The following is a 24,826-nucleotide window of genomic DNA, read 5'->3' as shown; positions in this document are numbered from 1 at the left end:
TCCATTCATGGATGATGAATCAGAGCTCTCCAAATTTTGATAATTTATAATTAATAATTTTGAGTTTATGGTATATTTTAGTTGTATAAGTAGTTATTTTGTTTACGATTTTTATATAATGGTATTGTTTTAATTTCATTTAATTAACTAAAATTTCAAATTAATGTTTTAAAATATGTTAATTTTAGCATGCCCAGGTGTGATACTAGTTATTAAGTAATGTTCTAAAAGTCCCATTAGAAGATACTACTCCGATCCACATAAAGGTGCTTCCATTTTTAGTAATGAGTTATCTTGTTTGGGATAAATCAAAAGGGAAAGTGAGTCATCTTTAATGGGACGGAGGGAGTACTATAATAAAATGTGAGTGAAATTTGAGATCTAACCAACCATTTATATTAAAAAGTGAAACGAAGCTCCTAATTGCGGATAAACTAAAATGGTAAACTGAGATTCCTAATAGCAGATGAAAGGAGTATTAAGGAAAGCGGGTGGAAAAAGATGGTGGATTGTGAGACTCATTTTATATAGTACTCCCTCCGTCCCAGTTTAAGAGTCTTGTTTTGTCATTCCGTCCATCCAAGTTTTAAGAGTCTCATTTAGAATTTACCATATTTGGACATAAAATTTAACCTCATTGTTGATGTAATTTACACTCAAATGCTATTAATTTTATAAAAATAAAACAAAACAAAATCCTAAACATACAAAAAGTCAAAGGGTCTCACTTTCCACTACATCACTTCAATTATTATAGTCTCCAATAACCACCACCCCACTTTAATTATTACACACTCCAACAATTTCCTAAAACATGTGCCTTAACTAAATTGCACTCCTAAACTAGGACGGGGGAGTATTAATTTTATAATAAAAAGTGAGTGGAATGTGGAGGCATACCTATCATTTATAATAAAAAGAACGAGGTCTCCTAATCACGTACGGACTAAATGGTAAATCGGGACACCTTATGGCGGACGAAGGGAGTCTATCATAAGCAAGAAGTTTCTTTTGAACACAAAATTTAAGAAAATACTAATATTTAGATAATTAAGAGCATTCACAATGCAGTCCTATTAAGGGTGGTCGTTTGACGGGACTGCATTGCGTCTCCATTCTCTTCAAGGCCGCTCGGTTAAAACGCCAGCCGTCGAGCGGTGCTTGGGCTGCATTGCAGCCGTCGTAGTGGTCGCACGACTCATATATTTATTTACCTTCCTTTTGTTTTTATCAATTTAATATATTACTTATATCTATAAAGACCCAAATTTTCTTCAAATTTTTCATACTTCCAATTTTTGTGTCTTTAAAATTGTCGGAAATGAATCGGAAAACTCAAACAACGTTCGTAAAATATGCATACGCATTGGGGTGGGATCCACACATTGTGTAAACTTGGATTATTCAGAAGAAAGATCCAGTTGCTACGGAAACTCGAGAAAAAAAATTAATTTTTGAAATTGAATTAAGGTAATTTTCTATTTTCAAGTATATTCATTTTTTAAATGATAAGTGTGAAACTAAGTTGTGGCTGAAAATGAGGTTGAAATGTGGATGGCTGCATTGTAGGTGTTGGAATTGAAATGACAAAAGTTGACATAACAATTGAAAAATAGGATCAAGGCCGAGTTTTGAAGGGGTTGACAGTAGAAGCGTGCATCAATTAAATTAGATAATAATTGCGATCTATTTAGCAGATTGTTTAGACAAACTCTATTCGCGTAATTTGTACATGTATCATGCTCATAACTTGAATTAAACATGCTTTAAGTATAATTGAAACCTAAAACATGCTTTTCTACGGAGTAAAAATAATACCTTGATAATTCTCCAAAGAATCGACAATAGCTCGCTACTTCTCCTCGTGAAGATGTCGAGTACTAGACCACAGATCTTCTGGCTGGTTCCCGAACAGTATTCCGATATCAATATGGGCTGATTTCACCGGTATACAAGGACTTGAATAAATAGGACAGTAAAATTCAATCTCACGGAGATGAGCTAAAGGAGAGGGGGACTAAAATTTTGAGTAAAGTAAAAGCGTATTTTCTGTCTCATTTATTCTCCTATTTATATTAAGTTCATATTGAGCCCAAACATGGATCTATGGAAGGTTTTGGATATGACCTCCCCCAATTAGCTTTTTACTAATTAAATTGAATCTCAATTTAATATAAGCTTATATTGGAATATTACGAGCAACCACTACAAAAGTAATATTGCACTGCACATCCGAATCCGAAATTACAAGTAATCCGGGTTTACGTGTTATTGTTCATTTCTCGCGCTTAAGATATAAATGTCCACTAATTAATTAATGTTTGTTATGAACTTAATTAATTAGCATCTTATTAATTCCAAGAGTGGACTTAGCATGAAACACTTATTTATTATTCATAGAGTAATCAAACTCCAACTAGCTAGGTTCCGAATAATAAAACCTGGTTTCGCGCTCCTATTGGGGACATTATCAAACGAGACTCACCTCGCACACGATTCAACATAATAATATTCATAGCACCGTTAGATATTAATCACCATAACCCAATATATCAGGAATATTGGGTTGCGAAAAACCCGCACTATTTGATAAGTCAACGTAGTGCATAATCAATATCGTATGCTCAATGCTAACGTACATTGATTAAGAAGTAAACATTTATCAAAAGCTCGTCTTTCAGTAGATAGCATAAAGACCTTGTCTCAGTGTTAGATCCGTTCAGTGCTCTACCACACCAATGTCATCTTATTTCAGTAAGACTTAGAAATATGCGGAATGACATTGCAACCTTTCACGATAGGTAGTCTAGGCCTATCTGGGTTGTGAAATTATTTATTTTCTTTGTTCAGAACTGACCGTGTTACCTTAAAGTGAACGTCGCCCACAACTGATATACTAAAACAGAGACTTAGACTTTGTTAAGTTACTTATACATGTAAATATGCAATTAATACTTATTAAATGTAAAACATAACAACATTATAACAAAATTAATCAATTTTATTCCTTAAAAAATAAAATAACAATTTTTACAGTATTCATGTGAATTATAGTATAGAAACTCTAACAAGTTTTTCATGGCAATGCTTTTAAAAAGAAAATATTTATAGAAGGAATAAAATAGAACACTAAAAAACCGTAGGAGAATGGGGGTCTCAATTTCATTTCCAAGGTCTGAATTTCGAGGCCCCGATTTCATTGGAATTCGAGGTCTTAATTTCGAGGCCACAATCAAATTGGAATTCGAGGCCCCAATTTCATTTCCAAGATCTGAATTTCGTGATACCGATCACAGCCTAAAGAAACCCTAGCATAAACTTCATACCTTCATCCGCCTCCAGCGACAGCTAATCGCATCCGGCCACCGTCGTTGGCTTCAGCTACCGTCGTTCACTCCATTCGTACTGGATCCAGCGGCGCCATCGCCTTCCACCTCAATACCGCTGGCCGTTTATATCTCACTGGTAATCAGTTTAAGATAATATTTCGTTTAAAATAGCATCTGCATCGGAAAAAATTCATCTGTTTTGCTTTATACTGTATTCAAATTCAGAATCTAAATGGAGCGGTAATTGAGGATAATTTGAGCTATATGTTTATGGCATCTATAATACCTTTTGTGTTTATAGTATCTATAAATCATTTGCATTAGGTTATGAATTGATTGAAACCGTTGTGAGCTAGTTCATTTTTGTGTTCTTCCTTGGTTTCTGTGACTCCATTTTAAATTTAATGTAATGGTGTTCACTCATTATTTGCTTATGTTTGGATCTTTTATTGGATGGAGGATTGTGCATGTGATTAGTGTTCTACGATTTCTCATCTGTGTGAACTACTCCCTCCGTCCCCGATTAAGAGTCACACTTTTCCATTTCGGTCGGTCCCCAATTAAGAGTCACACTTTTCCATTTCGGTCTGTCCCCAATTAAGAGTCACACTTCATTTTTATCATAAATAGGAAGTAGGTCCCACATTCCACTGACTCAATTCACTCACATTTTATTATAAAACCAATATAAAAAATGGGTCTCACATTCCACTAACTTTTTCAACCAACTTTTATTTACATTTCTTAAAACTCGTGGCCGGTCAAAGTGTGACTCTTAATCAGGGACGGAGGGAGTACTACGTTTCTTGAAGTTTGTGGACATAAATTAGTTATTTTATTGTTTCTGTTTACTCATGCGGAAATTTATGTTTGTACTGTGGCAGGTGGTCTCTAGGCAAACCAAAGGAGGTATGTAGAACATTTTATAATGCCATGGCCCATTGTTACCTTCTCTTGTGTTGAAAATTCTTTAATAAGGTTTTGTTTGCTCAGAATATGTGTATTTTCTTGTAATGCAGGACTTGGCTGGTACACACTCTGCTAGAGAATTTGTTTGGTGGTATAATGGGCATCTGGACTGAAGAAATCTTGCTCCAGATTTGAAAAGTAGTGACACTCTCGTTATACTTGGTCAGGTATCTTTGATTTGTTTATACTCTGTATTTTTTTATCGTCATTTATGATCAAATTGTACCAGATGGCACTAAGTGAATATGAGCTAATATAGTAAAAAATGAAGAGTTACTACTTTTGATGCTCACTTATAATTTTTTTGATTGCCCAAGTATTGCTTATGTAAAAATTCTGGAGATAAAATGATAAATACAAATATTTTTGCCTTGATCTATTTCTTATGGAAAAAATGCAAGAATTGCAAGGAGAGGTGTAGTGATACTTACCCAAACACCAATTCTATATGTGGAATTATGGATGATGTTTTTTGGATCATGTTACCATCTGATCTCTCTTGCTCTTTTGTTCATATGTATCTATGTATAATGTCCTGAATCATTTTGTTTCTTGACATCTTGTTTTGAGGGGGAAATTAACTTAGGGAACATGTCTTCCTGCTACACAGATAGCTTCTTAGTCCTGCCTATATTTCCTTAGTCGAAATTTGTGGTTTTTTCCTAATAGTCTAATTGTTTTGATGTTAAACATGTAGAATGTTTCACTATATGGCATGAAGTTGGGCCAAGAAACAGATGCATCAGAGTTATTGAGCTCCAGCAGTTGCCATCGTTTTCTCAGATTTTACACGGGGAGCTGGCCATGTTGTTTCTTTTGGTAAATGTCATGATGCTCCCAACAGTTGTGATGAACTAATGGTTGCTGTGGCAGCCTAACTTGTCAGTCAGTGCACATTAAGTAAAATCTCCATTCTCCAAAGATGATCTTGAGGCACTATTCTTTCTATGAATTTATTGTTTATATAAATTACTATATTACTCAGGGGCCTAAGCTTTGCTCTTGGTGTTTTAACATAGCTTTACTCATGCATTTGTGTTTTGGTTCTTCGATTTTAGCTTTACTCATGCATTTGTGATTTGGTTCTTCGATTTTTTATCTATGGTGAGATTCTTGATCAACAACCAAATGTCATTATCTGTTATTTAGGTTTTATCTTTTTAGTTTCTTGTATAATCAGATTCCTTGTGTTTATTTCCTCAAGATGTTGTGTTTATATCATTTTGATTTATTGTGTTTATCTCATCAAAATATCATGCGTAAGTTTATCTTCCTATGAGATTAAGCTCTAATTGAGTTTCTTGTGTTTATCTCCTCAAGGTATTAGTATTTACTAGTTATCAAGTTGATTTTTTTGTAGGATCTGATCAATATCCTGAGAATAGGTGGAGGGTTGTTCAAATTTTGAATCAATTTACTTTCTTTGATCCGTTTCAACTCTCGAAAAGTTTCAAACGTGCCCTTGGAGAGAAGTGACAGATTGTACCCATACAACTTGGATGTATGTTTTGGCCTTGTTTTCTGTGAGTGTCAGTATACGTTGAATACAATGCAGTGGCAGTGTGTGAAGAGAGATCATGATCTCTCTACTAACAAAGGTCGAATACTTCCATAATATATTGTTTTGATTTTGTTCATTTTATATTGAAATAGAAATACTAAATTTTGAACTTGTTAATATTTCCCAGATTGCTCTTGGATTGTGGTGATTGAGAAACATGCTGTTTTAACTGAAGTGAGGGGTTTTAGTGATCCACATATTGATAAAACAAGATGTTTGAAGGTACTTTTTTCTGCAACGTCAAATATAACTACAACAGTTTTTAGCTAAAATATTATATAATTATTTCGGTTTTTGTCTTCTTTAGATCATTAAAAGGCTTCTGTATCTTCTCAATCAAGGTGAAATATTCACAAAGGTCACTCTCTCAACTTTGGTATTTGAGTCAGTTCCATTTTGTTATTGGGCAATTGATATTTATGAACCTCAGTAACTATTTATAACAGTGTTACATATCTATATGCACACGATATTCCAATCGAGTAGAGGTTTACAATTTTCATATATATTCGTAAGAAAGTGGCATGTGTTAGGACTTGGATAGTATTTGACATTTAGTGTAATATGTTTTGTAGAGTGAAGCTGCTGCTATACTTTCTTCAGCGGTTAATCTGTATCGGTTTCAAGATGCTCATTTGAGAAGAATGTTTCATCTAATTGCAAGGGATCTTTGCCCTATTGCAGATGAAGTTCATATTTCTTCTATTTTCACATTTACATGTTTCTCTTCTACCTATTAGGGGCTAATTTTTTTTTTATTTTTTGCTAACAAGGTTTCTCTAGTTACTAGTGCCTTACTTAAAGACGTCAACACCGGTAATGTTGCATATCGGGCGAATGCTATTCGTTTGCTTTGTCATATTACAAATGACGCATCCTTAAACAAAGTTGTGAAATTCCTCTATGAGGATCTTTGTGATGACAATCCTACTCTTCAAATTGCTTCCCTTGTGTGTTCAATCAATTTGGTAAAGGTATTATTATTACATCATATTTGAAGAATTACAAAAGTATTACTACCTAGCCAGTTGAAGTATTTATAATTTTTATAATTGTATATTCTTATAGAGAGATCCAAGGATGGCCATCACACTCGATCAAGTATACCCCGAGACCTCTTTTTACGATAAAGGAAAACACGTTCAGTTCCATGCCATGTATCTAGAATTTGTGGTAAGAAAAGATGTTTTCCATGGGGTGTTAGATGATGACACTATTCTTGATTTGTTGTTCATTTTCATGTCTATATACACAAATACATCATGCATCATTTATGTTGTATGCCGGTTGGATTTACAAGTTACAAGAGCATGCAGATGGGAGAAGTACGTCGTACGGGAGAAGTAAATCCTACGGTAGAAGTACGCCGTTATCATTACCACAAAATATGGTCAAAATTAACTAGGCTTTGCTCTTGGTGTTCTTCGCCATTGGGGACTTGCATCCTGATTCGCTGTATTCGTCAGGTATTGCATCGTTGGTAGTCTAAAAATAATGTGTATGGTTGGGATGGTTGTCTCAAGTGCTGATATATATAGATTGAGATATGTAGTTAACACGAGATCGGACTCGCTACGGGGCTGGTGGTATCTTCGAACTCATATGGTCTTGTATCAATGGTAAAGATAAAATGTTGGCAATAGAAGGATTCCGGTCACTAGGAGGGGTGGACGTAGGGGTGTACATCATGCCTGGTTTTCAACTTAAAGATAGCATAGATGTTATGCGCCGAATGCTTCGTTCTCACAAGCCTGTGGTGAGGTTTAGTGCTTACAGGGCATTGCAGAAGGTTATTGCTATATTCTTAAGGCATACTATACTTTGATCTACTAAATCTTTGTTTAGTACTAATGAATTATTTAATATTTGATGTAGCAGGCGAGGATTGTGCACAATGTGGAATGCATAACTCCAGAGGATCATAGATTAATGGGTTCCTCTAAGTTATATATGGAGGAATTCAACCATCGTGTAAGTAATCTCAAATCTGCATATTTATTTATAACCATAAGCCTAAGCCTTAGTTAATGTGTGTTTATTTTTGTAACATGCAGGATGATGAGCCTGAAGCTGAACATGTATCTCAAATCATTAAATCTCAATCATTTGCAGTCAAGGAAGCTTCAACTCATCACTGCAACCTCATGCGTAGGCACAATGTATAATTAATTAATTATGGTTTCTATTTCACACTTTGTTTTGGGTGTTTTAGTTCACTGCTTTTAATCTGAGGTAGCAGATTCACACAAGAGGAAAGGAACAAATGTGAGTGATGTTGTAAGAAAACGGGTCGTAGCTTGGAAAATGTTTTTTTTCTATTATATATTGTCTACTATATTTTGTGTGATTGCATAAAAAAGTCTGTGCTTTTCTTCTTGTCGATGGCCAGTTGCATCAAACTCATTTTGAGTTGGCTAACTTCGTGCAGTTTATGTGGTGTGGATTTGTACTCTCTTTATACCTTTTTTTTAAATTTAAATTAATCTTTTTTGGTTTGTTTATGGAGTATCTTATTTCTCAGCAGCAACTGATCTCATCATCAACCTATAAGAGTTGAAAAACTATATTAAATTCAGTATTTTTGAATTGTCGTCGATCATATGGTTTGACAACCCTGACCTAACCTTTTGGGGTTATGGTTCATTTTCGTTATTCATTTTTGTTAAAAACCCATAGGTTCTTTATACAAGTGTGGATAACTTTCCCTTTTATAAGACCTTTTAAAAGGTGAGTAGGCCATTTCTGGTAATTGGTTTGTCTAATTTTATCATTATTGATGTATTGCAAGTAATTAAATAGATAAGACTACAAAAAGTAAAAATATCTTATGAGATTTGATCGTTGGTGATAAATAACAGAATAAAGGATCTTTTTTGGTCCTAAACATATTGCAATTTTATGATTTTGATCCATAATAATTAGTTGTTTTTTTCGAAATTGAAGCTCTAATATTCGGCGGGGAAATGTTAGGGCGACTAAAAAAAGCATTGTTTTCAAGAGAATAAGTATTTTATTATCTAAATAAACGAACTTTTGTGATTTTTGGATTTTTTTTACACATTTAAGAACTATGAATTTCTTTAACTATATGTCTCTAAAATCGTTTAATGTCGAGCACTTTGATTCACAATACTCCTATATCTCGTAAATTATTTTTATATATTTAATTAATGTAGTGATTTCTAGTCAAACTCTAGTTATCGATTTTACGGTTCTTTTTATATCACAGGTGTTCCGAGCTCGCCTTAAGCGGAATCGGATTAATCCTGCTCGACCATACTTGTGGATTAAGGCCGATTTCTCCCAGCGGGTGGTGGTGTTTGAACCTGTGATCTCAAGGTCACCACAGCTTCGCGCTACCAACTGCGCCACAACCCGTTGGTTGGTGGTTTTACGGTTTTATTGATGATTGTGTCACTGCGAAATTTATATCTCTCACTCAATTGGTAAACAATATTAGAATAGTAGTACTAATATTTATATAAAGACTAAAGCCCATTTTTGGTCATTTACATTTACCCTAAAAAACTTTTTGTCCTCTACATTAAGTTTGTGACCTTTTGGTACCAAACAATATGTTTTGGTCCAAACTTAACCATTTTCCGTTAAAACTAACGGTCAAACTTGGTTGACCAAATTAATGACTTAATTATAATCTAATCAACCTAATAAATTAAATATTGAAATTTATAAAATATTTTCACTTAAAAAATAAAAATGAATTAAAATTAAAAAATGATTTAAAATAAAATTTGACTTATTTATTTCTAAGTAAGAGATAGCTATCTCTTATTTTATGAAAATACTAACATTTACGGGACTTTATATAAAATGAAATTAGCATTTACGGGACCATACTTCTTTTCGATCCATCCTCAAAAAGCAAACAATATTTTATGATATTTTCGGTATAAAATTAACATTTACGCGACCATATTTTTTTGGGTGAAGTCCCGTAAATGTTTTTTCATTAAGTAAGAGGTAGTTTTTATATTTTAATTTAGAATAATAATTGATTAAGTTAATTAGATTATAATTAAGTCAATTTTTTATTAAAGTAAATTTTCCTTTAATAATAATCAATTATTATTTTAAGTACAAAAATATTTTATAAATTTTAATATTAAATTAATGAAGTTAATTAGATTAATAATATTATAATTAAGTCATTAATTTGGTGAAACACATTTGACCGTTAATTTTAACAGAAAAAGTTAAGTTTGGACCAAAACATATTGTTTGGGACCAAAAGGTCACAAACTTAATGTAGAAGACCAAAAAGGTTTTTTAGACTAAATGTAGGGATCAAAAATGGACTTTAGTCTTATATAAATTATAGTGGTTGAATATGAACGGAAGTCGAATTATTCTTATGCATGCCATTATATTATTATTAGTATTGAGTTTTTGGGGCTAACGTTCAAACCATTTTATATATGGCGCTTTGAGATTTAATCAACCATATATAGTTAATACTACTATTAAGACTATTATACTTAGTAGTACTTACGAATTAAACAAACTAGAACTTGGATTAAGCATGCATTAATGAGGTTTGAATTTCGAAGAGGATATCTACTGATTGGCAAATCAATCATGCCAATCCAAATTTTGGCAGACTAACATATTCCATTAAGTTTTTATTTTTGGCATAGTTAATATCATTTGCCATCATATATCACAGCATACTAACTTAATATTTGATTTTTTAAGTACTTTTTTGTCTTAAGTTATGTATTCGTATCTTCTTTTATTATTTCAAGATTGCTGAGTTATTTTTCCTTTTTGACAACTACATTGTTCTCACTCATCATTTTTTTAATATTTACAAAATCCATACGAATTTAAAAAAACTAATACATTTAAATACGAATTTCAAAAACTTCATTTCATTTAATAAAAATTAATACATTACAATGCGAATTAAAAAAACGCAAACTATTGGTATCGTCGCCGAGATTCATTTTGGTTGGATGTTGAGAGAGAATATGTAAAGAGATAGTCGATATGTTCGTATGCACAACTGAATGAGAAACGAGATTTAAATAGAAAATCAAAACCGCGTGCCATCGTCCGCGTCGATCGTCTGCAGCCTCCACAATGGGGCGGACGATGGCGGGGACGATGGCCATCGTCCGCGAAAGCCGCAATGGGGCGGACGATGGGCATCGTTCGCGCTATCCTCCGCGACCGAAGTATAGGGCGCGACTATCGTCCGCGGCCTACGGCACGCACCCGCAATGGGTGCGGACGATGGATGGCGCGGACGATGCGCGCCATCGGGCGTGCCATCGTCCGCTCATTGCGGATGCTCTAATGTCTAAGATATAATGAGGTTAAAGTAGTCATTTTAGATTGTTTTATATTTTTATTTAACTTTACAATTTGTATATGTACATTCTTGTCCTTATATGAAAAAACGTTCCATTCTTCTAATTTAGGTGAATGAGATTAGCTAAGATCCCTATAATTATGGCATACTCCTAACATTTCTTTAATTACATTTAGTTACAACAAATCTCTATTTGACAATTCTATTATTTGAAACTTGATTGTGATTGTAATTCACAAATAATGATAACTTAATTAATTAATTATTTGGTTTAATATTATTAATAAAACCTATCCTAATGTTAAAAGATATAAAATACAAACTAATAAAACATTTAATAATAAAGTTAATTGAAGATATACCATGCAAATAATTAATAAAGACATGCATGACTTTTTTTTCATCAAATAATTAATTTATCGAAATATATCTTTCAAAATTAATCTTATCATATTTACATTTACAATGTGTTACACTATGTACGTTATATAAATTGACTTTAAAGTTTTCATATTTTAATTAGAAAATTCATCACATCTCATCCTCTATATTTCATATTGCTTAGTAATAAAATAAGTATGAAACTAATTAAAAATAAATAAATGTACTATTTAAGTTTTAGAGATATAATACTTTAAATATTTTTCATAATTATAATGTCTTAATGGTTTTAACTATAAAATAAGTTATACTCCCTATTGATTTTTTTATCACTGCCCCGAAAAATAGCATATTTTTTTGTTTCGTACGAATTGCAATGCACATTTGATCAATTCCCATTGTATTGTTTTTTCCCAAACTAAAATTCCCTATGTAAATTAAAATACATATCCTATCAATCCGCTTATGCAGTTTATAAAACAGTTTTTAATAAATAATATTTTTCATACTAACTTTTATTTATAAAAATAGTAATAAATTATATTTGTAAGAATCATTTTTAATTTTATATTTTAAAAATATATGATTATTTCTGTAAAATTACGAAATATACTTTTATTGGTACTCTAATTAAAAGTATGAATACTCTAAGTAAGACTTTAAATACTCAATTTAAAATTATGAATACATTGAATGCAAGCATGATAAGCATGTGCCGATTAATTAAACTTCATAATCTGATATTTATGTTTCTAAAATAACAAGAGGGTAAATTAGTCACAATATAAAATATAATTATGTCAAGTTAACATAAGGGTATTACGGCATCGAGACATTATGTCTCTAAGTCACTACTCTTTTTATATTCATGTGAGAGAGAACTTTTTTCAAAAAGGGAAATATGACATCTTTTATGGGACGGAGGGAATACATTATATTAACTGTTGGTTAATCTATTGTCTTATTCATACTATTAGTCAATTATACGGCTTTTAATATGCTTACTCCATCCGCATATAAAGATGAGTCTATTTTTAGATTTCTGTCCATTTGTAATTATTATGCTTTATATTCTATTAGTTTATTTTATTTATATTTTCTTTAAAATTAATATATAAGTATGATATTTACATACCGCAAAATTTTATTTATCAATTTTTCGTAATATTTCTTCAAATTCATATTGAAAATAAATTAAAGTCCTATTCAAAGACAAAGGAAATATTATATACTCCTACAAAATAAAATACGTATATTATGAGTAAAATAATATTGTCTTTTTTATTTTTAAAAGGAGGATCAACGATGATTCCCCATCTACCCCCGAGGTGACTCGGACCCCTGACCTGAAGGTCGAGGTCTTACCATCGAGACGCGCTTCATTGTCTTGGTTGGGTACAAACGAGTCCACTTGCCAACCCCAGGTCTGGTACATGGCTAGTGAACCCATCACCCCCAAGGGAAATTAATCTCCAAGTTGCACCTCCCAGGGGTCGAACTCGTGACCTTCAAGATGGACGCGGTATCCAGGCGCCCTATTTGACCGCTAGGCCAAGGGGCTTGGATATATAATATTGCCTTCAACCAAATACATATTCACATTTGGATGATTCACATGCAATCATCTCTTGAATAATGTAAGTTTATATATATATGCATAGGGGTGCGTTGAAATGACAACACCTCTTAAAGTAGCATAATACCACAATTTATAGCCAATAATTTGTACACGTGGATGAATAATCAGCTGTCATGTGGCAATCATAAAAAATGCTCAAGGGTAAATTTTCTCGGCCAGCAATATCCAATATGCTAGACAGCAATCTATATATTATTGTCTAGCGTTTATACTACTGATGTGTAGCGTTTATAATATTGCTGGATACGTGGTGTCACAGTGTTACTTTAAGATTGTTGTCTAGCGTTTATACTACTGTTGTGTAGTGTTTATAATATTGCTGGATACGTGGTGTCACAGTGTCACTTTAAGAGTTGTTATCATTTTAACACAAACCTATCTCCATATATTTATCCATACATAGTATTCCATGATTTTGCAAAGTGAACTGTGATTAAGTTTTCATTTTTCTAATTTTAGAAATTATACATTTTTAATCATAAATACTCCCCGTCCCATCCGTCCCATTAAAATGAAACATTTTTCCTTTTTAGATTGTTACATTAAAAACAAAACGTTTTTCTAGAATGAAAATAACATCATTTCTACTTTTTCATCTATCTTTATTAACTCATAAAATAACCACCGCTTAAAATCGTATACTGAAATCAAACATTTCATATTTATTATGATGGAGGGAGTATATTAGCAAAGTGACTTGTAATTACTAATGCAATATTGAAATATTTCTAAGTTGTATATATTTGAATATTGATACTATCTAAGTTTGCACATTTAAAAAATATTGCAATTGAATTGCAATAATAACCAATTTCGGTAAATATTGATGTACTGGCGTGGGCTGAAAATAAATCTTATTTCTATAAATTAATTAACTTAATATTTAAGGATGAGTAAATTAAACGAATTTATTTGTTAAGCTTTATAACAAAATCAATTCGTAATTTCTTAAAAAAATCTAAAAGATAATCTAAAATTTGAATAAATGTATAGACAAATAATAATGCTGCATTTAGAAAATGATAAATGGTGCTTTTTATAGATTAAAAAAATGACATCATGTTAGTAAACTTATTGAAATATGTACTTCAGATAATTTTGTGTTAGTGAAATATAAACAGAAATAATTTTTTTGAAAAATGATTCAATTAAAAAATATTGTACAGATATATTAATGCTCGAGGGAGTTAATTATAGCGTGTGTATTCTAGTGGAGTACAACTTTTACCTATTGAATGGATGACTACATAATTATATACTCATGGAATGCAATTAAAGGCAAAATAAAAAAAAAGAAAATATAAAACCTTGCATGAAAAAAATTCTAACAACTAAATTCAAACGAATAGAAAAACTCATATCTTGGGCAAGGAAAGAATTATATACAGTACTATAATGAACGGCAAACTCAATTTAATGTATGTCTTTGAAAAACTCATATCTTGTCCTTAAGTGTTCTGTTTAGTTACTTGTTTTTTACTATTCCTTTGTGGGATTTTATTGCAATCTCTTACCATAAATGGAAACATGGCCAGTGCTTAATACCCCCATAATAAAACACGTGATATCGGGGTGGGATCCTCTGTTGAGCTGAAAAGCACAGCAGCCCCTGCTGCTCCTCACTATTCATCAAAATAATATATATTTATTTAATTTAATTTATTTTTATCTATTTGCTTATTTTATTTGTTGTGAGAGGGCAACAGGGGCTGCTGTGCTTTTCAGCACAGCAGAGGATCCCCACCCCATGATATCAATGTGATATATGTAAATGAAAATTACATTTTAGAATACTAGCATGCAATTTCTTAGAATTGACTCAAATTATAGGCTTCCACAATGGTGTCCCATACTCTTCACTAATTAAGAAATTAAAGTAATCAAGTATTAAGCATTTAATTAAGGAGTATATATTTATATCCACAGTACCATCCCCAAAAGGCAAAAAGGGATGTATTGCATTTGTTTAAATAAAATGCTTCGAGATGTGTATGTGATATGTCCATTCACGATGTCAAAATTGTAGTGGTTGGTGATATAAGTAATGAGTGCCCCTATTAATATGGCTGAAAAGTGTACTATATAATTTTGATTTCAAATTCAATTGTTCATCCCAATTACTCCCGTCGTTCTACAGTAAAGATGGTGTTTCTCTTAGACACACTATTTTTAAAAAATTGCAATAACTGAATTAACTAAAAGAATAATAAAAAAAGAAAAAAAGGTGGAGAGATAAAAAGAAGTACGAAGAGTCAAAGTAAGTGAAAAATATATTATTTTTTACTAAAAAGAGAAATAACTCCACTCTTATGAATTGAACCAAAATGTCAAAATAATCCACTACTATGAAACTACTAGTACTAAATTTTATTTAATTGTTCAAAAAAATTAATTCGTTACTATTATAATTTTTCTTATTTTAGCAGTGTAGCCGACAGAAGATTAAGGAAAAAGTGTATATTATAAAGATAATAAAATAGAAGAGTGAAAAATATAGTGATAATAAAATACTTCATCGTTCCATAGTAGTCGTGTTATTTTTCATTTTCGGTGTTCAATAATAGTAGAGTCATTTCTTTTTAAAGTAAAAACTAAAGATAATAAAGTGAGAGACAGAAAGTAAGAGGGAAAAATGTGTTATATGTTACTAAAAAAGAAATAGCTCTATTAATATAGAACGTTCCAAAATATTAAAATTACTCTTACAAAGTACTCTTTCTGTCCCTCTATAACTGGATCATATTTCTTTTTGGATTGTCCAACTGTAGTTGAGTCATTTCATTTTTTAACAAAAGGTATTTTTATCTTTCTTCATCTCTCTACCTTTTTCCTTTCTACTTTATCTACTTTTAATTAACTCCTTTAAACAATTTTTCTTAAATCTCATGCCCAAAAAGAAATGCCTCTACTACAAATGGGCGGAGGGAGTACTATGGAATGGAGTCGATAATTATTTAATGTCAGGTTACAATTCAATTCCTATTTCTTTTAAATTTAATTTCAGGAAAAAATTTTATATATAATTTGAAAATTAACTTTTTGACTTCTTGCACAGTGACCCGTAACGAAAAAAATATATCACTGAAAGACCCTAACGTTAAATATAATCACAATGAAGTTTTTTAGCGTATTTTTGGACGAAAATGCTCAAATACCTTGAAGGGAATTTTTGGCAGTCCCCTAAATTCGCTGACATATGAATCCTGTTACATTTCCATCAACAGCTTCTTATGTGATTTCCTAATAAGTTCTAGTATTTATAGTGATTAAAGTTTCGTCAATATTTGTACAAAAAAATTCTTATATCTCTCTATTTCTAGTTAATGGTAACAATATACTAGTTATATCCATGTAGGAAATTCGTTGAGAAGTAAAAAATATGGAAAAGTGGTATGAATCAGTAATACACAGAATAAAAAATATTTCACATTTAGTTTAATGGTACAATAATTATTTTATTGAAATTACTGACATTTAAAATATTATTTCAATAAATTTATTACTATAAGCGTAACTTTAAAACGATTTTTGTAATTGAGAATTTTAATTTAGCTCAAACTTAATACCAGATATTATTATTTTCTTTTTTATTACATTTTGAATTTATTCACGGGTTGGGGGTCTACCTAAACCCCCGCCCAATATGGGTGTTTTTGATAAAAAAAATCTTTAGATATGAATTTGCATAATTTATTGCCATTCATGATAAAATTGAAACGTGTAATATTTTGAAAAAAAATTCAAGCATGTGATAATAGCTATTTAATCCTTGGAGATTTTTTTATCAATAATAGCATTTGCAATTAAGACAATGTAAATTTATAAATTAATACTTAAAAAATAGGATATTTTCATAATATATAAAATTGATCCATAAGTCAATGTAAATAAAACAAATTAGGAGAAATTAAAACACGAAAAAAATACCAGAAAACGAGTTTTATATGGTAGAAAGGGTCTCATTTTATTATGTTCATTTAGTTAATGATAATAATGATAAATATGTACTATATTATAAAAAATAAGAAAGTGCATATAATGACAAAATTTTAATTACGTATAAAGAAGTACCAGAACTTATTTGAAAATTACATAAAAAAATTGCTGACAGAAATGTGGCAGAAATTACATGTCAGCAATATAATGGAGTGACAAAAATGCCCTATTATGGCCTGAGGGTGTTTTGTCCAAAAAACATGATTCGTGATTATATTTAAAGTTCGAGTCTTCTGGCTCTAATTTTTTTTATTAAGGGTCACTGGTGCAATAAGTCAAAAAGTTAAGGATATTTGGTGCAATTGAGTCCATAAAATAATAGAGTGATGCAAAATAAATGGAAATGAATACCCAATCGATAAATATGAACTAAAATTGATATACTGCATCTTCAACTAAATAGTTGGCTTTTTTTTTTTTAAATTAACTCCTATAACAAGGAGGAAAGACAAATTACGCAACTCGAGACCTCCAGGATAGACGCGGTATCCAGCACCCTTTACCGCTAGGCCAAGGGGCTTGTATGCTAAATAGTTGGTTGAATCTTCACCATTTACCGATTAATGGCCCAATTTAAATTTTCATAGTATATGAACAGCTTGAGTATATGCCAATACATAATATTAACCCAATTTAAATTTTCATAGTATATCAACAGCTTGAGTATATGCCAATGCATAATATTAATCTATAGGTAAATCCATGGTAATTGATTCATTATATATAATTATAATTATATAGTCCGCAATAGTAATACGGAGTAATTCACAATCTCAAACTATAAAATAGACACTATTAGTGTTAAGATACCACTACATCGTATTATAATACACAAATACTCCCTCCGTTCCATAGTAGTGGAGTCATTTTGACATTTTAGTACGTTCCATAGTAGTGGATTCATTTCCTTTTTTAGTAAAAGTTAACACATTTCTTCTCACTTACTTTACTCTCTCTTACTTTATTCTCTCTTCATCTCTCTACTTTCTTAAACTCCGTGCCGAAAAGAAATGCCCCCACTACTATGGAACGGAGGGAGTACATAATAATAACTAGTGGGGATCCTGTGCTGAAATGCACAACAATCCATGTTGCCTCTCATAATCCATTAAAATACATATATATATATATATATAGAGAGAGTCCCATTATTCACAAATCCACTCTTAAAGACCGAACCACCGAACCATATCAAATTAGGGTTTTTAGATCTAGTTTTTTATGGATGAGAGACACAAATTTATGAATTATTTTCGCCTTCATCATAAGCCTATTTTAATTCATCCGAAGGTAAATAAGTCATACTAACATGTTACAAAGGTTTAACTTCATTCCAGTAGGTTTTTACTTCATTCCAGTAGGTTTTTACTTCATTCCAGTAGGATTATTACTTCATTCCAGTACGTAAATGCGGTTTCGCCGTCGCGTGCTGTTCTTTCTCTCTACAATATCTATCACCACCGCCCTAACGCTCATATGGTGTAATAAACACATGGAATGATGTAATAAATTATTGGAATGAAGTATGTGTAGAAGCATTTGAAGTCCTACTGGAATGAAGTAAAAACCTTATCCAATGAAGTAATAACGTTTCTGAATGAAGTAATAAACGCACTTGAATAAATTGCATTTTTTAATGTAAATAAAGTAAAAACTCAGGTCAATAAATTCAAATGAAACATATGTTGAATAATTTCAAAACCTACTGGAAGAAAGTAAAAACATGTTGTAGTTTCAAGGTATTACGTACGTAATGAAGTAATAAACCTATACAATGAAGTAAAATGGGCTTGTAATGAAGACCGAAAATTTTACACAGCAGCACATCTCATCAAAAAAATTAGATCTAATGGCCCAGATTTGGTCTCTAGTTCGGTCTTTAAAATTGGTTCGACATTGATCACAACTCTATATATATATATGGATGTATTTATTTCCTCTTTGCATATTTTCTCCTTTTTCTTTCTTGATCTCAGCCCCACGATTTTGTCATCCAACGGTTAAATTGGTGGCACGTGTCATTTAATAATGCAGATTTTTGTTGAATAATGCACACCGACTAATAATGCACCATTATAGTGTAATAACGCAGATTTTCAGTTAAATAATGTACAACGACTAATAATGCACTATTATAGTGTAATAATGCAGATCATCTGGACCGTTGATAAATGAGATCTAACGGCTCATATTAAGAAGAATAAAGGATCTAAGGGATGAATATGAGAATAACGTTTATATATATATATATATATTATTTGAATATTATGTTTTTGTTGAGATGCAATAGGGGCTGCTATGCTGAATTTCAGCACAGCAGAGGATCCCACCCAATAATAACTTAATTACCCTATAATAAAACACATGATATGAATGTGATAAATGTAAATGAAAATTGTACATTTTGGAATACTAAGTAGCATGCAATTTGTTAGAACTAAATCAAATTATAGTTAAATTGATATTAATTTATACTTGATATACTTCAAAAGATATTAGGAAATGTTACAGACCAAATTTGCTCATTTAAGATAGTTGATGTTCTAAAAAAGATGTTCCTTCTTTACTAAAAGAAGAAATAACTCTATTAATATAGAAAGAACAAAATAGTAAAATTACCCTACTACTATGGAATGGGGTCGGTAATTATTTAGTACTATTACTTTTATACTCCCTCTGTCCCATTAGAAATGAAACGTTTTCCTTTTTGGTCTGTCCTATTAAAAATGAAACGTTTCTAAAAATGGAAACAATACTCTCTCTACTTTTTCTTCTCTCTTACTTTACTCTCTCTTCATTAACTCACAAAACAACACTACATAAAATCCTGTGCCGAAAAGCAAACGTTGCATATTTAATGAGACGGAGGGAGTATTAAATATTTTTACTTCCTCCGTCCCACAATAATTGTCACTCTTATTATGGGAACGCGTTTAAAAGATGTAAAGAAAAGTTGGTTGGAAAAATTAGTGGAATGTGAAATCCATTTTTTTATATTGATTTTATAATAAAATGTGAGTGAAATGATTTAGTAGAATGTCAGACATACTTATCATTTATGGAAAAAATGAAATGTGACAATTATTCTGGAACAGACTGAAATGAAAAAGTGATAATTATTGTGGGATAGAAGGAGTATATAATTTGAAAATTAATTTTGGTGGGGACAAAACTTTTCATATACTCCTGCTATGTAGATTAATTTTCTACACAAAAAATTACTTGGAATTGTTGATTTGTCTTACTTGAATGCATCTAGTATTATGTGCGAGTAGTGCGGGACGGAGGGAGTATTATTTTGTCAGCATCCTAGTATTATGATTGTACATTGGAACAGACAAATGAATTAATTTATTGGGAATGAAAAAACGTGAATGCATGGAGTTGTAAATTTGTAATTATGTCTACGCTATTTATTAGGAGTACGGAGAAATTCAATAGATACGGGAATTAGATACCGGAGAAATATTCAAACTTTAATTAATTGACGGTCTCTTTAGTAGTGCATCTCCGTATTCGTATGTGGGTATAAAATTGGCAATTAATCATATTTAATTATTTTAAATAAAAAATGGGGGATAATTAATTCATGTGCATTGAAGTAATCTGCATTTTTTTTCAAACATCACAGCCAAAATATGTGGAAAAAATTGACATGACATGCAAATTAAAATATCGAATGCAGATGTAAGTTAAATAGGTATGTAAGAGTAATTTATTTTCATAAAAATTAGTGAGGATTTTAATAATTTAAAGCCATTTTTGTTAAACTAACATGTTTCCTGTACAAATATTTATTTTTTTAAAGAAAAACAATAATACTACTAGCTAGCATGCAATTTCTTAGAATTTTAGGGTGCCACAATGGTGTGCATGATTGAGATTAAATAAAATAATAATAATAATAATAATAATAATAATAATAATAATAATAATAATAATAATAATAATAATAATAATAATAATAATAATATTGTTTAGGAGTAGTATTTTTTTGGTTTGGCTTCCCAAGCTACTCCTAATAAATAAACATAGACTCCCAGATGTGGAAATGTCAGTAATGAAGCTGATATATTCCTGATAAATTATAAATAGACGTAATGAAGTTGTTTGGTTTGGTTTGAATTCCCAATGTTATTTGATTGATATGCATCTCTTTTGCTCTCCAACCTTAGCCCCACCTCGTTACATTCAATACATGCAGTAAATAGTAGGAGTAGTACTAGAATGCAGATTTGAATATTTTTTGTAGCTTCAGTAATGATTACAACAGTATTTGTATTATTAATTATTACTAGTAAAAAAGAATTTGAAACATTAATATTTGTAAGAATACTATTAGAAGGTGAAAATTTGGCTAAAATAAATACTCCCTCCGTCCCGCACTACTCGCACCTTTCCTTTTGGGCACGTAGATTAAGGAATGAGTGATAGACAAAGTCAACAATTACGGCTGTAGGTATAAATTGTTACTAAAAACGGAAAGAGTGCAAATAACTTGGGACGCCCAGAAAGGAAATAAGTGCAAGTAGTGCGGGACGGAGAGAGTACTACTCATACTAGTAAGGAGTATTAGTTATAAATTTTCATATTGTATGATATTTCTTTATAACGACTTTTTATTAGTATAATGCTTATGCTAATATATTATAAAGTTGATTTCAATATTTTTTGTGGTTAATGCTTTATTAATATATATAAAAGCAGTGCAATAGATGTATTTATATCAAAACTAGTTTCTATTTTATTGTAAGTATTGATAGTACTACATAAAACTAAGGAGTATTGTTGTGATACATAAAATATAGTATAATGAAATACAGCTTGAAAATAAATAATTAACTCACATATTTAAATCAATCAGCGTGAAACATAATCTAGTAAATGGAACGTGTAGTACTAGTATTTAATATTAGAGAGAAAGAGCATTTTACAAGTAGTATTAATGTAGTAGTACTAGGATTTTTTACTTCCTCCGTCCATAAAAAATAGAGCACATTTACTATTTTTGGTTGTCCACAAAAAATGGAACATATCCATTTATAAAAAGTTTTGGATAAATAATACACACATCATTCCACAAAAACAATTTTTTTAACTTAATTTTTCTCATTATCACTTATTTTACCAATTTTATATTAAAAAGCCATGTCATACGCTAATTGCTCTATTTTTATGTATAGAGGGAGGAGTAAATGGAAAACGTGTAGTACAATTATTTAACATAATTGCTCGATTTTTATGTATAGAGGGAGGAGTAAATGGAAAACGTGTAGTACAATTATTTAATATACTAGGGAGAAAGCATTATAATGAAACTTGTTTAATTATTTTTTTGTTTTGGGTTCCCAATGTAATGTTTGGGTTCCCAATGCTCTCTTCGCCCTCTCAGATTATCTCTCTTCATATGCCTCTCTTCATACTACTCTCGCAGTCTCGCTCCTCAATCGTCATCCCTCATTTTTGCTTTTCAGAAAGAATACTTCTCTTTTGGTTCAAGAATTTATTATCTTCTCTTCGTATTATCTCTCTTGCTCCTCAATGAATCGTCTTTTTTTGTGCAAGAATTTCAAACAGATTATCTCTCTTCATATATTATCTCTTCTGCTCCTAGTCTTAATAGCTCATTTTTGCTTTTCAGGAAGAATCCTTCTTTTTTGGTGCAAGAATTCAAACGTATTTTCGTTTGCTAATTCTCTTCTGCAACATTTCTGTTTTGGTGTAAATGACTCGTTTCTCAGATACTAATTCTAAATCGGTGCTTCTTTGTTGCAGATGGTAGATGACGATAGAGGGCAGGGGGGAAAAAGTGAACAAAGTTTACACCTCTCCCTCTTCTTTATATGCCGTTTCTCAAGCCTTTTCCTTCACAGAAGTCTAAATCGCCATGGAAGAAGCAATGAGCAGCATCTGTAAACTTCTTATCAACGTAGATCTACTTTTTGAGTTTGTAAAGTTCTAATCCTCTTTTTTATGCAGTGAACTCCCCTGTTGACAACGTGAAGCTGCATGTGCTTCACGATGCTGAAAAGTTCGAGGACATAAAGCGCAGCTTCTCAAACATGGATTTCGAGCAAAGGGGTCACCAGATGCGCCGTTATATCACCACCGTGAAAGAGGCCGTCGACAATCGCGGCCACTGTGATGTTGGATGTGAGAGGGTTGCTCTCTACTTTGTCTCAAAGCTTGAAGATGCCCAGTTTCGGGTTGTAAACCCTACTGCTTCACTGGTAGCAGTGAAACAGAATCTCATGTTTGTTTCTACTGCTGCTGCCTTGCACTACTCTAAAGCTCTCGGAAAGATCTCTATGCATCGGTATTTTAGGTTTGGAGGGCACCTGGCCTTCTTTGTGTTGCTTTCTTTTCTAACCTTCTTTTTGCTAGCCAATTCCAGTAACACATGGAAGGAGATTACTGCTGCCTTTATGCCGCAGCTCTACACGGTTGTTTTCAATATGATTGAGCTTTTGTTTAAGGTTCAAGTGGTGGAGGATGAGAACAACATGAAGGTCAGCCATGTGGTGCACCGGGGCTGTGACCTTGTTCTTCGTCTTCTTGATGATTTCAACTCTGTCTGAATTCTATGTGGTTTTTCTGTTGCTTTTTCTAGCTTGCTATTTAGTTAGTAGAACTTTGTATCACATCTGTTAGGGTTCGTCTTTTTCTCGATGTCTGCCCGTTGCTTTCTTCATCGGCTTGTCTGTTTTGTGCAACAGTTGGGTATGGATTTTCCGTAATATTAGTTCTTGTCTACTCTTCATCGGCTTGTCTGTTTTGTGCAGCAGTTGGGTATGGATTTTCCGTAATATTAGTTCTTGGCTACTTAACTTGTTGCAACAAGAACAAATGATGTTATTTAATAAATAAATATGTCTCGAGTAGAACTCACAAAATCACGCAAATCATAAATATATACATTTAGTACAACATTTAATTCGCCTAACATACGGAGTTATTTTTCCCACAATTATTATACTTCCATAGAAGGCATATTCATTTCTCATAAATGAGTAATAATGTTACATAAGAAATGCGAATATTAAATAACAAAAATAATTTTTAATAAACATTTATATATATATATATATTAATTAAAATTCTAAGCAAAAGAATATCTTATGAGGTTGTTACACACAATTAAACTGGAAGATATAAGTTGAATTATTTTATTGGTAAAAGCTTTAATTAAAAAAACTACCCAAGAAATGGGGAACTTATCTAAAATGTTAGCCACTTAATTACAGCTAGAGTTATACTAGTAATATTCTTTTAAGAGAATAGTCCCAAATTTTTTATTTAATGTGGAGAGCAAGTTATTTTTTAGAATAAGATGTGGAGAATTTTGATGTCAAAATCAATGATATGAAAACAGGACATCTGGACATACCGTTTAATTACCATTCATTATTATAATGAAAAAAATGATCAGCTGAATTCTCACAACTTGATGTTTTTATTTTGTTTTAATTCTTTGCTGGCAGTTGTTGGCAGCCTCGTAGATTTTGTGTTTGACGTGTTAAAAATAATAGAATGTCAGCAATTAAATAAGTTTGACCTTCAAGAATTTTCATGCATAACAATTCTACAAACCAATTATTTAAAAAGAGTTTATGCTGGGA

The 24,826-nt window shown here is 31.5% G+C and overlaps 2 protein-coding genes across 5 annotated transcripts; both read left to right on the top strand.

Annotated features, from left to right (window-relative positions):
• The first annotated feature begins 3,135 nt into the window (after positions 1-3,135).
• Positions 3,136-8,235, top strand: LOC121785076 (coatomer subunit gamma-like). Of its 4 annotated transcripts, none has more exons than XM_042183414.1 (14): positions 3,136-3,465; positions 4,214-4,238; positions 4,349-4,465; positions 4,996-5,117; positions 5,659-5,896; positions 5,987-6,081; positions 6,167-6,217; positions 6,435-6,548; positions 6,633-6,833; positions 6,928-7,032; positions 7,176-7,325; positions 7,412-7,648; positions 7,738-7,830; positions 7,914-8,235. In XM_042183414.1, the coding sequence occupies exons 5-14, from the start codon at positions 5,848-5,850 to the stop codon at positions 8,022-8,024; spliced, it is 1,206 nt and encodes a 401-aa protein (XP_042039348.1). In that variant the 5' UTR covers positions 3,136-3,465; positions 4,214-4,238; positions 4,349-4,465; positions 4,996-5,117; positions 5,659-5,847; the 3' UTR covers positions 8,025-8,235. The 4 variants fall into 4 exon arrangements, with proteins under 4 accessions (XP_042039348.1, XP_042039349.1, XP_042039351.1 ...); XM_042183415.1 differs by having other exon boundaries at positions 4,996-5,198; XM_042183417.1 differs by lacking the exon at positions 6,435-6,548.
• Positions 8,236-22,550: 14,315 nt separating this feature from the next.
• Positions 22,551-23,967, top strand: LOC121783926. Its single transcript, XM_042182114.1, has 3 exons — positions 22,551-22,883; positions 22,983-23,119; positions 23,187-23,967. The coding sequence occupies exons 2-3, from the start codon at positions 23,095-23,097 to the stop codon at positions 23,783-23,785; spliced, it is 624 nt and encodes a 207-aa protein (XP_042038048.1). The 5' UTR covers positions 22,551-22,883; positions 22,983-23,094; the 3' UTR covers positions 23,786-23,967.
• Positions 23,968-24,826: the final 859 nt, after the last annotated feature.

This window comes from Salvia splendens, chromosome 21, assembly GCF_004379255.2.
Source record: "Salvia splendens isolate huo1 chromosome 21, SspV2, whole genome shotgun sequence".
Taxonomy (NCBI): Eukaryota; Viridiplantae; Streptophyta; class Magnoliopsida; order Lamiales; family Lamiaceae; genus Salvia; species Salvia splendens.
The sequence above is the reverse complement of the archived record's forward strand: the minus strand, read 5'-3'. Positions and strand labels throughout refer to the sequence as shown.